Raw genomic sequence first — 12,982 nt, 5'->3', positions numbered from 1 at the left:
AGTGTGACACTATGTTCTGAATTTTTATTAAGTGTGACACTATGTTCTGAATTTGTATGCATGCGGCGCTTGAGAGGAGATTTGTATTAAGTGTGACACCATGTTCTGAATTTTGTATGTGCGGGAATGTCGGGATTGTGGTTGCTGAATGGGGACATTGATAGGGGTCATCGTGCTGCGATATGGTATGAGCGCAAGCTTGAGCCTCTGGTCACTCGCACTCCTAAGGAAAACTGGAAGATACACTCAGGATGGCTTCAGCGGTACGTGCTTTATTAATTTGCACACTGACATGCATATTAATGGTTGAAATGGGAGACACTAACTGAAATGTTCTCTGATGAAGGTTGAAATGGGCCGGCCTTTTACCTTTCGCGCGTCTGGTTGAGTCTATCCCGGGTGAGAAACGCCTCGCCATCGATGGGTCTTTGCTGAGCTGCTTAGTGGACCGTTGGAGGCCAGAGACCCACACGTTTCACTTCAGATGGGGAGAGATGGCTCCTACTCTGGAGGATGTGTCACTTTTGCTCGGACTACCGTTGGCAGGTCATGCCGTAGGACCGTTGGACGCACCGGCTGGTTGGGAGCGAGCTCTTACACAACGTTTTCATGGTGTTTTTCCGGATGCTCCGGATCCGGTATGGGAGCATCACTGACCTAAGTATGAGTGGTTGCTAAATTTCCGGGTAATTTCCCCTACCTATTATCTTCAAGTTATCGTGCATACAGTTTTACAGAAAATAATTGCGGCTTACTAAAACTTTCTCTTCGCTTAATGCAGATCCAGAACTTCCGGGCGCCGTTGACTACGGAACAGATCACTCGGAGCCTGGAGGCCTACTTACTGTGGCTTTTCGGCAAGGTGATGTTCACGGAGAACCATGTCACCACTATTAGCGCGCTCTACATCCCTATGGCACTCGAGATAGCGAGCGCTCAGACGGCGGATCAGATCAGACAGAGGAGTTGGGGTTCGGCGGTCTTAGCGGCTACATACCGAGGTATGTGCAACGGTTGCCAGCTTACATCGAGAAAGCCAGCCCTTCTTGGATGCCCTCTATTCCTACAGCTGTGGTCGTGGGAGAGGTTCTCTATAGGGCGAGCAGATGTACGTGTTCATGAGCCTATAGACGCCATGTTTGATGTTGACGGCATCGACATGCCTACTTTCGGTCTGTGTTGGACACGTCGCGAGGTATGCACCGTGTTGTAGTTTAATGCAACTTTTTTCTGCACAAGAGATAGTTCGATGCTAGCGGCTACTAACTTTTCTTCTCTGCGGAGACGCTTTGCTAGTGATCAGACCAGGAAGGCATGCACAACATTGAACGAGCAGTTCGATGCGTACACCGGGGTCATCTGGCAGCCCTACACGGAAGCAGCCATACAAGCGAGATACCCTGGTGGTATGTCTGTGCTATGCACAAGGGACCGAGATTACTGGATGACAAAATCTAAGATCATCTTCGATGTCTTCGTCGAGGAGATGGCACAACAGAGGGTTATGAGGCAATTTGGTCTTCTGCAGTTGGAGCTACCTCCCCCTATAGAGAACCCGGTGCCAGCACACATCCACAGGTATTAACCAGTTTTTCAATGTTGCATTATCTTTCATAGTACTCCATTTCGAAGCTTTAGGTAATTGTTGAACACACACCACAATTTTAGGACGACAAGGAAGGGCATGACCAGGACAACTGCTGACTGGCTAGTTAGACTAGAGCCGTATGTTATAGAATGGGAGACAGCAAACACAAATCTATGGCACGAGAATCACAATTTCGATCTCGATGAATTCAATCTCTATTTGTGGTGCTACATGACCGGAACACGGTTACGCATTGTTGAGTACTCCCACCCAGAGGAGATACCGGATCCTACTCCGTCGGATATGTACCCGAGCTATGATACTTCGGGCTCTAGGCAGTACGCGGTAAGATATATTTTCTTTACGTAATGTTGTCACATACTTTGACGTGCAAGAGACAGACATTATTAATCGTCATGGAAATTTGCAGGCTACCTTGTCACGCGAACTCTACAACGACGTGACCACCTTTGGACGATCACTATCGTCTAAACCTCTTCTTCAGCATCGTCCAGTGCTACAGCCCTTCTTGGAAAGAATTCAGAATAAGATACGAACTGTGTACGAGGCTATCACGTGCACCCGGAGAACCGATGTTGTTCAGCACCAGCAGGAGCAGTCGCGTCACTCCATGCACCGACATCAACCACGTCCACGTCTAGCACATCAGCCGACAACCAGGCCACCCCGTCCTGACAAACCTGGCAGTTCTACGTGGCACCCGCAGCACTATGGTCCCACGTCGAGCTTCGTGTTTTCTCCACAGCCACAGCAACACGGTCCCTCGTCGAGCTTCGTGTTATCTCCACAGCCACAGCAGCACGGTGCCTCGTCCAGTTTCGTGTTTGAGCCAGAGCGGACGTCACAGCCAGCAGGTATGTGTCTTCATATTTATTGTTTTCAATATTAATTGACGCGACCTCATTCTTCATGATGAAACGTTTCATCGCGTAGGAGCCTACGGATATCAGGCATCTATGTCGGCATCACATGATACGTGGGGGAGTGATCAACATCCCGAGGAGAACATACAGGCTCAGATGTCGCAGCACACCCAGTGGATGAACATGTTTTCGACTCCTCCACCAGGCCCCACACAGGATACACAGCATGACCAGGGAGAGTCTGAGATTCCTCCTCGTCACATTAGGGCACCCGACAGGTTGGGATGGTCGCCGCTTCCAGATCCGCCTCCCCGCCAGGCCAGACGTCGTCACTGACGCTTCTATCTATCAGTAGAGACATTACCATCTATTTCTGTGTGAGACTTATGTCTATTCTATGTATGAGACAAATGACTATGTACTTATGTACGAGACATATGCCTACTCTATTTTAGTTCTCTGTTATCCGAACTACAAGATCATATTTAGACAGAACATAATACTCATACAACGAGACATTACAAACAACTAGATAGAACTACATCTAAATTAAATGGTACGTAACTGAACTCACAACATACAACATAAAAACTACATGAAGTCATCATCGTCATCCTCGATCGATGCAGAACTCTTGCCCTTCGACGATGAAGAACTCTTGCCCTTCGACGATGCAGAAACCTTGCCCTTCGATGATGAAGAACTCTTGCCCTTCGACGATGCAGAAACCGGAAGCGGCGGCATGAAGATATCATCTTCGTCCTCGCTCTCCTCAGTCCATAAACATGGATTATTTGCTGCAATCCTTCTGAAAGTTTCACTCTTCGGCACCACTACCGTCTTCCACCTGTCATGCAACCTAAGTTCTTTACGTACCTCCTCATAGGTCCTTTCAGGCCACCCAGACCTACGTAATTGGTGAGCCAACTCATTCATTATGGTGTCACTACCGGTGAGTTCGTCCCATGGAACTATCCTATTATCCATCCTGAAATCGGTAGCTAGCCTCAGAAGAGTCCTGCTCATCCCAGGGTGAAAACTACGATCGAAAGGATAATGGGACATCTCAACTACACTACACTGTAATGCTTATCCACCTCCGTCTGAAGGGGGTTTTATAGGTAGAGAGGAGAAAATGGCAGGAAAGAACGACTGCGGTATGGCGGGAAAAAACGATTGCGGTATGGCGGGAAATGGGTGGCGGGAAACGGGTGGCGGGAAACGGGTGGTGGGAAATAGTTGGCGCGAACATATGGCGGGAAAGGGTTGTGCGAAATACGTCATAGTTTTACAAAAAAACCAGGGATCGTTCAGAAAAAAAATGATGGCATGCACCAGTCGGCCCACAGCAGGCCAATTAGTCCTTGTCGGCCCACTGCAGGCCTATCGGCCAACTGCAGGCCGACTGGACTTGATCTGGTGGCCGACAGCCCAATCGGCCAGCAGCAAGCAGATGGGCTACCAGTCGGCCTGCTGTGGGGACTAGGCTCAGTCGGCCTGCAGCGGGCCGACGGTGTATTATTTTTGAAAATTATTTTTTCAGTGTAATATTTCTGTAATTTAATAAAAAAATGTATTATTAAAAAAAACTCTAGATTATGGAGCGCCACTGTTCATCAGGCAAGTGCCGGTGGCCCTTTTTGACAGGATGCACCTTTTTTCTTTTGGCAAACTGTAGCCCTCACTATTATTCATTAACATCTGTACAGAAAGTATTTTTTTCCTAAGGGAAAGGAGTTGGCTTGAAAAAGCCATATTGACAGGATGGATTGCACCCGTCATTGCAGTGCATACAGCCATAGACTCGCCTCGCTATCTTAGGGCATGTACAGCGCTGAGCGCTTAGATAGGCGCTTAAGCGAAATAAAATAATTACTACAAAATCTAATTAAGAGCTAAGCGCCCTGCTCGGCAATGCGAAGCGCTTAAAAAAGTACTAAAAGCAATCGCTAGCGCCTTGGCTTGCTGAAACAAAATAGTCCAAGCGCTCGACGCGACAATTAGCATCGACGCCAGACAAAATCCCTGGCTCGGCCGGGATTTGGACGTAACAGCCTGGAAATCTACCCTGGCGCCCGTCCTTAGCACCCCCATTGGAGATGCCCTTAGGCTGAAGAAAGCGTGGCGCCAAAAGGAGGTTCAGACTAATGAGATGGACAGGCAGGGCCTCTCTGGATCGCAACCAGGAGAAATATATGCATAAGAAAATGTAGGAATTTGACAGGTATACGCGTGCTGCACAGATTATTGGAAAACACATAAAACTTACAGAAATAGTCTTTTTTGCGAAAAAAAACATGCAGAAATAGTGTTTTCCTTCTGTGTGTGAAAAAACTCGCAGGAATAGTTGTTCAATAGAACACAAAAAGAACACAAGGAAAGTGTGATTCCAGGAGATGTTGAAATTTCTACGACATTAAGGCATAGGAAATCAATCTAAAGAACATTTCTGGGACAAGTTTGCCACACTAAGATCCTCCAAATATCCTACGAAATTCCTACGATCCAGAGAGGGCTTCAACAATTTTTTTATCTGATTCTTGTCCTTTCAAAACAACGTTTTGTGCAAATTTTAGCAACATTGGTAGCTGTTCTTGTGTTCTTGGGCTCACGAGAATTTGATTCAAAGTAATTATCCATTAAGCAAATCCATAGCTAGAGATCAAGAACACTTTCACTTTTACGTTTCGAGGAAAACCGTTTTGAGCCCTCAAACTATTTGTGTTGTCCGACTTAAACCTAAACTATGAAGAAACCTAAATTAACCACTTAACTTACTATAAACATTAGACAAAAACCTAGCCAGTCCTGATAAGTGCTTTTGTGTACTGAACCTTTGAAAAAATACGAGAAAAAGATCATAGTAGTAGAGAATGCTAAGATATGATGACCTGTGAAAAATCATCAAAAAATATGGCTATTTATGCCATGTGCATAAATGATAAAAGAACTTCATTAATTTTTTGGTGTTTTTCGTATGCTACATGGATTACCATATTGGTTGATGATTTTCCTTTTTGGTTCTTACTTTAAACATTCTCCACACCTTCTTTTCATTCTGAAATACAAACCACACTCTAAACCTTAACCCGATTATAGAGTTGTTTGTGCCCTAAAATTGGATGAAAATTTGAAAAGGTTGTGAACGTTGGGGATGTTACAAGATTGGGAACCTCCAAACATTCAACCAGAAACATGACAGTTTATCTTCTGTAAAAAGAATAGAAGATGAGTATATTTAACTCTTCTTATGATTGCACTTTTTTTTTGTGAAATTTTCAATGTCATAAATTCCTAGCATTCACTTCATGTATTATATTTTTCACATTTTTGTAATATCGAAATGCATGTTCATTATTCTTCAGGATGAACCGTGCATTCACACTGTACCTCAGGCAACCACAGACTCCTGCTGATGTTGGAGGATGGCTGGGTCAATGCAATGTATGTAAGCAGAGGTTCGAGGCATCACCCTGTCCCAGTCTGAGATGTGAAGGGTAATCTCTTAGCGTCCAAATGCATGTTCGCAATACAAATATTCCACAAGTGTGGACTTGAGAAACTACCAAGTCACAGCTAATTTAGTCAGCAAATAGTTTGAATGAACACCATATCTGATCCTAAATCATACACTGATGCATCATGCCCGTTCCCACCATATTGACCACTGAGCCGCGAATATGTGTGTTATTTTGAGCGGTTGGCTACTGACACAGTAAACAGCAGAGTACTTAAACATCCTTCTGCAAATGAAAGCTTTCATCTCCATACTCCATAGCTGTAGCATGTGAACAACAAAAATGGCATCTTCGGGTGTCTTGTTTCCGGGCTTTGTTTGGTTTCTATACCTCTTCTGCTTCCTTTGCAGCCTACCACTATCCACCTGCAACGAAACTGAAAATGATAGGCAAGCTCTCCTCTGCTTCAAGTCCAGGCTCTCGGGTCCAGCAGGAGTTTTAGCTTCATGGAGGAACACGTCCACAGACGTTTGCGAGTGGCATGGGATCACCTGCAGCACGGTGTTCCCTCGTCGTGTGATTGCCCTAGACCTTGGCTCACAAGGCATCTCAGGCTCCATATCACCTTGCGTTGCCAACCTGACCTCTCTCTTGAAAGGCTGCAGCTGTCAAACAATAACTTCAATGGTGGCATACCATCAAAGCTTGGCCTCCTGAGCCGGCTCTGTGAGCTCAACCTCAGCAAGAACACTTTGGAAGGTAACATACCGCCATCTCTGGGTAGCAGCCATTCTCTTACATATGTCAATCTTGGGATGAATGCTCTAACAGGGGTCATCCCGGAGTCCCTAGCAAATAGTTCATCCCTCCAAGTACTTAGGCTCATGAGCAATAGGCTTAGTGGAAAACTACCAAAGGCTTTCTTCAACACATCATCTCTTCTTGACATTTCCCTCCAACAGAACAACCTTGTTGGTTCTATACCTGTTGTTTCTGCCACCGCTCCCCCTATTCAATACCTCGATTTAAGGCACAATCATATTTCAGGAAAAATACCCTCCTCGCTAGGGAACCTTTCCTCCCTCATCGATCTTCGTCTTACAGAAAATAATTTAGTAGGGCGTATACCAGACAGCTTAGGTCATATCTCAACACTGGAGATACTAGCCTTGACAGCCAACAACTTGTATGGGACAGTTCCACCATCTCTCTTCAATATGTCATCACTGACATTTCTTGGCGTAGCAAACAACTCGCTTGTTGGAAGGTTACCCTCCAATATTGGCAACACACTCCCGAGTATTCAGACATTAGGCCTCTCAACAAACAAGTTTGATGGCCCAATCCCAGCTTCTCTTCCCAAAGCTTACAACCTTCGTCAGCTTTACCTGTATAATAACAGCCTAACTGGGTTTATACCATTCTTTGGGTCATTGCCAAATTTGGAGGAGCTTGATTTGTCATACAACAAGCTAGAAGCAGGAGACTGGGAATTTGTCTCTTCACTCGCATTGTACCAGGTTGACTATGCTGACATTGGATGGGAACAATCTTCAAGGCGAAATGCCAAGTTCGATAGGCAATCTTTCTGATAGTCTGGAGTGACTGTGGCTAAGGGAAAACCAAATTTCTGGGCCTATACCACCTGAGATTGGCAATCTTAAGAGCCTCAGCAGGTTGTACATGGATTACAATCTTATCACTGGAAATATACCACGAACAATTGGTAATTTGCAGAGCTTGGTCCATCTATCCTTTGCACATAACAAACTGTCAGGGCAAATCCTGGATACTATTGGTAATCTGGTTAAGCTAAATTCTCTGAAATTGGATGGGAACAACATTAGCGGAAGGATACCTGCAAGTATAGGACGCTGTACTCAACTCCAAATACTCAACCTTGCTCACAACTCGCTAGAAGGGAATATACCAAGTGAAATCTTCAAAATTTCTTCGCTTTCTGAAGAGTTGGACTTGTCACACAATTACCTATCTGGGGGAGTACCAGTGGAAGTTGGCAATCTCATTATTGTGAACAAAATTAGCATATCAAATAACAGGTTGTCCGGCAACATCCCATCCACTCTTGGCCAGTGTGTGGTTCTGGAGTACTTAGATATTTCTCAGAACAATTTGTCCGGAAAGATTCCACAGTTCCTCACATCCTTAAGTTCCCTGCAAAATCTCAACTTATCCTTCAACAATTTTGATGGGGAGGTTCCGAGAGGTGGTATTTTTTACAATGCTAGTGCAGTGTCAATTGAAGGAAATGATGATTTGTGTACCAGCATTCCAACAGAAGGTATACCTCTTTGTTCCACACTAGCTGACAGAAAAGGAAAACAAAATTCCTCGGCTCTAGTCCTACGGATAGTAACTCCAATAGTTGCTGTTGTTATATTAATTTTGTCATGCATTGCGACAATTTACTGGAGGAAGAGGATGCAAGCAAATCCACACTTGCAGGAATTTGATGAGCATTTAAAGAAGATATCATATGAAGACATTGTAAGGTCAACAAATAGGTTTTCTCCAGAAAACCTAATTGGATCAGGATCATTTGGAGTGGTTTACAAGGGCAGTCTGAAGCTTCAGAAAGATCAAGTTGCCATCAAGATTTTCAACCTTAACAATTGTGGAGCAAATAGGAGCTTTATTGCAGAATGTGAAGCCCTGCGAAATGTCCGTCACCGAAATCTTGTAAAGATCATCACTTCATGTTCTTCTGTGGATTCTACTGGGGCAGATTTCAAGGCCCTGGTGTTCCGGTACATGCCGAATGGGAACCTAGAAATGTGGCTACATCCAGAAGACCTTGAACATGGTGAGAGACATATCCTGACTTTAAGCCAAAGGATCAATATTGGCTTGGATGTAGCATTTGCTTTGGATTACCTTCATAACCAATGTGCATCTCCATTGATACATTGTGACATAAAGTCAAGCAATATTCTTTTGGATCTTGATATGGTTGCGCATGTCACTGACTTTGGCCTGGCAAGGTTTCTATTGAGCGCATCAAATGCATACAAAGATAGTTCAAGAAGTCTAGCCTGCCTAAAAGGATCCATCGGATACATCCCACCAGGCGAGTTTAAGGATCTCCTCAGTATGTTAGATTGTTGGGTCTGTTTGTTCTTTACAGAGTTGAACAAATACTGTAGATAAACTAATTGTGTTTGTAAATGTAAATGCAGAGTATGGCATGAGCGAGGAGATATCAACCAAGGGTGATGTCTACAGTTTTGGAGTGCTTCTGTTACAAATGATAACAGGGCGAAGTCCAACTGACGAAAAATTCAGCGATGGTGCAAGCCTTCACGAATTTGTTCGTAGAGCATTTCCAGATAATATCTGTGAGGTTGTTGATCCAACAATGCTACAAGATGACAGCAACGCACCGGAAGTGATGAAGAACTGTGTCATTCCAATGGTTAAAATAGGCCTCTCCTGCTCCATGACATCGCCCAAAGAACGGCCGGACATGGGACAAGTTTCTGCCGAGATCTTTAGAATCAAGCATCTGGCCTCACACATGGATGTCAGATGAAGCAAAGGATCTGCAGGATGGTAGCTAGTGACAGAAATTCATGTCAAAAAGAACGATGGTGTAATATCTTATATATGGCTTTTCCATTTGTTAGTTCAGGTTAGTGAAACTTGCAGACTGCACCCTTCTCTTTTGCCATAGCATTTCGTTTCACGTTCGGATTTTCCCTTATTTGTACAAGTGAGTAGTATTTATACAAGCACAGCCTGAACGATCAGAGCTAGACTGATTTGCGCAGTCAGAGTAAACATTTGGGAAGCTGACTTGGAACCAGATAGAGGATAAACCCTCGTTTTGAACATGGCTTGAACACAAAATTCACCTCAACAAGCCAGAGTTAACGGGATTGAGAACCAACCTACGCCCAATCCGCGGAGAAGAACGCCCCATATCAAGCAGATAGGATGTCACAAGCGTGTACCTGGTTGCCGCGGAAGACTAATTTGCCCCGCCCCTTGATACTGACCGCCGCTGCTTGTGACGTGCCACCCGCTGATTGTAGCCCAAGCTGTTGCTGTGGCTGAAGAGAAGACCATGTAGAAGCAAGTGCTTAAGGAGGCAAAGTGGCCTGAAGCTACCTTACAAGATGAACAATCTTGCTAACAGTCTGTTCTGTTGCCAGACCTTTACCCTACCCGCATTACTGCCTCTGAATAAGCTCTGTTAAGGTTTCATTTCCCACAGAACAGACTCACTCTAGTAAGCAAACGAAGGAGCTTATAAACTGCATCTAAATTATACTCCCTCGGTCCCAAAATAAGTGTCTCAACTCTAGTACAACTTTGTATATAAAGTTGAGACACTTATTTTGAGGCGGAGGAAGTATATAGCTAATAACGGCAATTGAACACGACCAATCTTCTACAATCAGTAGGAAGAGATAATGAAGCATGAGATCATCGAACCGGGTGATTAATTAGTTGGTACTAAGACCGCAGGCGGGGAGGGAGGGAGGGAGGGGAAGGAGTAGGGGTCACCACTGCCGGGGATGGGATCTTGGTGCGGGCGAGGTACTAGCGACGGAGGCGGCGACGTTCATCCCGTGCCTAAGTGACTGAGGCACCGCAGAGCGGCATGTCGACGCGCGGCGGCGCCACCAGAGCCTTAAGCCTGCCGGACGAGGGCATGACGCGGAGGCGCTGGATCACCATCTGCGGCGGAGACGCGGGACTGGAAAGTGGGGGAACCTGACGGGTGAAGCGGACAGCAGGGCCGTGCCGCCGGCAGCCTGTCAGGACCCTGACGAACCTACAACTGTCTGGCGGACTGAACAAACCAGAAATTGGATCTTTTGCCCCTATTTACTTCTCCATTTGATCATTTGCCCCTCCTAAGAGGCTACCGGGTGAGGCCCGGGGCCACTGTCATTGAAACAATCATAGGGCAAATCATCCAACCCCTTGTAAAGTGGGAAGAAAATAGTTGGATGGAAGGCTACGATTGATGCTTGCCAGATCAACGGTTCACCTTGACGCTCGGCTCCCTCTTTACAGTCCGGCAAATGTACTCCCTTCGGTCCTTTTCATTCCTCACTTAAGATTTTTCTGAAGTCACTCTTTATAAAATTTAACCAAATTTATATGAAAAATATCAACACCTACAATACGAAAGTTATGCAATAATATGAAAAATAAATTCATGTTGTGAATGTTAATAAAAATTATAAAGTTAGTCAAACTTTACGAAGTTTAACTACAAACAAATCTTATTATGAGGAGTAAAAAGGACAGGAGGGAGCAACAGTTAACTGAAGATTATTCACGGTGCTTTGGTAAATTGCCTCTTATTTTACTGCCACTAATTTCTTTCCCTTTAAGTAGCTCGCGCATTCCGTGGATCGGGGGTCGTCTTCTTCTCCAAGTTGTTGTAGCCTAGTTCTAGAGCACTAGAATACTTGGTAGAATTAGATTGGTCCAAGAGAGCCTGTATCTATGACCTAATCGGGGTATCTGAAATCCAATCGCTCCACCTTTTGCCCTTGTTCTCTTGATTATCTCCTTTCTGAGCTAGAATATGTCAATGTTCTTCACAACTGGTATTAGTAGCTAGCAAATTCCTGGAGGTATGGGGATTTAGCACGGTCAGTGATTGGGATCTCTAGGTAAAATCCCACTGATTCATCCTAAATCAAATCCATTCACCGGCGTTATGTTGCCTGCGAAAGGACAAGATCACCGGCAAGGGTTGGGGATCGATTCCTTGGTAAAATTTCGGAGCCGTTGTTCATCTTGTCATGCCCGCTCAATCCAAGCACGTTGAGCTCGATGATGAGTTCAGCCAGCGAAAATGACGGCCATGAGCAAGAAGCAAGCGTTGATCAAGGGCAAACTCGATGAAGTTAATGGTCAACTAGGGAAGGTGGATTTGCTCGAGAACAAGATGAACACGGTGGATATGACTGTTATCAAGGGCTCTCAAGTGTAGACCGACATGTTCGACTACCTGAAAAAGTTGGAAGGTAAAGTATCCCGCCCTTCCTGCATTGAATCTCCTGTGTTGCATAGTGCTAGCACTTCAGTTACAAGTCATAGTGGGGAGTAGTGTCATAGGTGTGATAACATAGAGATCTTCATTTATTACTTTGTAGATTCATTTTATATTGGGAACCGCTATGTGATGGTAACATATTAAGATGGTCGTAGTGAGGAGTATCATATACTAGTATCATGCATATGATACTAGCGTATGATACTACATCCCTAGTGCACATAATACCATATGTTGGTATCATAGATGCTATGGATGACACATAGTAGCAGACCATTTAAATATGATATGGTATCAATGATATGATACTCAACCCTCTCTTCTTCATTTAATTATATGCTACCTCATCAAAATTGCCTAGCTGGCATGCATAATACTACCTATGATACACCCGTTACGGGCAGCCTTATGTTATTCCATTTGCATATCTCCTCACTAATTACTTGCGACATCATATTTTTTTTGCTTATGTGGCATGCATGTTACAATTTATATTACTCTTACTATGAACGCCTATGGAACAAGAGAAACCTGATAGACAAGCACAATCATCTAAAATTTTCCAAGGAAATTAAGGCACATGTATAAAACGTAGTCCAGTTGAGCTTGCAACTAACACAATTACTGTCATGAAATGTAGTTAGCACTTGTACTCCCGGGTTACAATACAAAACAAAAAGGACAACTCAATTCATGAAAAGTATAGCCAAAGGAGGTAAGATGGACTTCCCCTGTTTCAATGGTGATAACCCCTTAGGCTACATTAGGCAAGTTAACAATTATTTTGGATTAGCACAAACTCCTAATGAGTGTAAGGTGGATTTGGCACAAACATATACTGTTGGTAGTGCTTATAATTGGATTAGGATTGTTGACTTACAAAATATGGACATACCATGGGATCAATTATGTAGGTTGTTATGTGACAGGTTTGCAGAATCCATCATTTATGAAGTGCTGGAAAAGTTTTATTTAGTCAAACAACTGGCAATGTCGGTTTTTGATTATACTGGCA

At 44.3% G+C, this 12,982-nt stretch overlaps 1 protein-coding gene across 1 annotated transcript; it reads left to right on the top strand.

The window, feature by feature from the left end:
- The first annotated feature begins 2,575 nt into the window (after positions 1–2,575).
- On the top strand, positions 2,576–9,603 carry LOC109737468 (receptor kinase-like protein Xa21). Its single transcript, XM_073504772.1, is given in 4 exon segments — positions 2,576–6,575; positions 6,578–7,434; positions 7,436–9,018; positions 9,128–9,603. Coding segments are annotated over 4 exon segments (3,096 nt in total). The 5' UTR covers positions 2,576–6,272; the 3' UTR covers positions 9,481–9,603.
- Positions 9,604–12,982: the final 3,379 nt, after the last annotated feature.

The sequence above is a fragment of the Aegilops tauschii genome, chromosome 7 (genome assembly GCF_002575655.3).
Source record: "Aegilops tauschii subsp. strangulata cultivar AL8/78 chromosome 7, Aet v6.0, whole genome shotgun sequence".
NCBI lineage: Eukaryota > Viridiplantae > Streptophyta > Magnoliopsida > Poales > Poaceae > Aegilops > Aegilops tauschii.
Note: the sequence above shows the minus strand (reverse complement) of the source record. Positions and strands in the feature narration are given on the sequence as shown.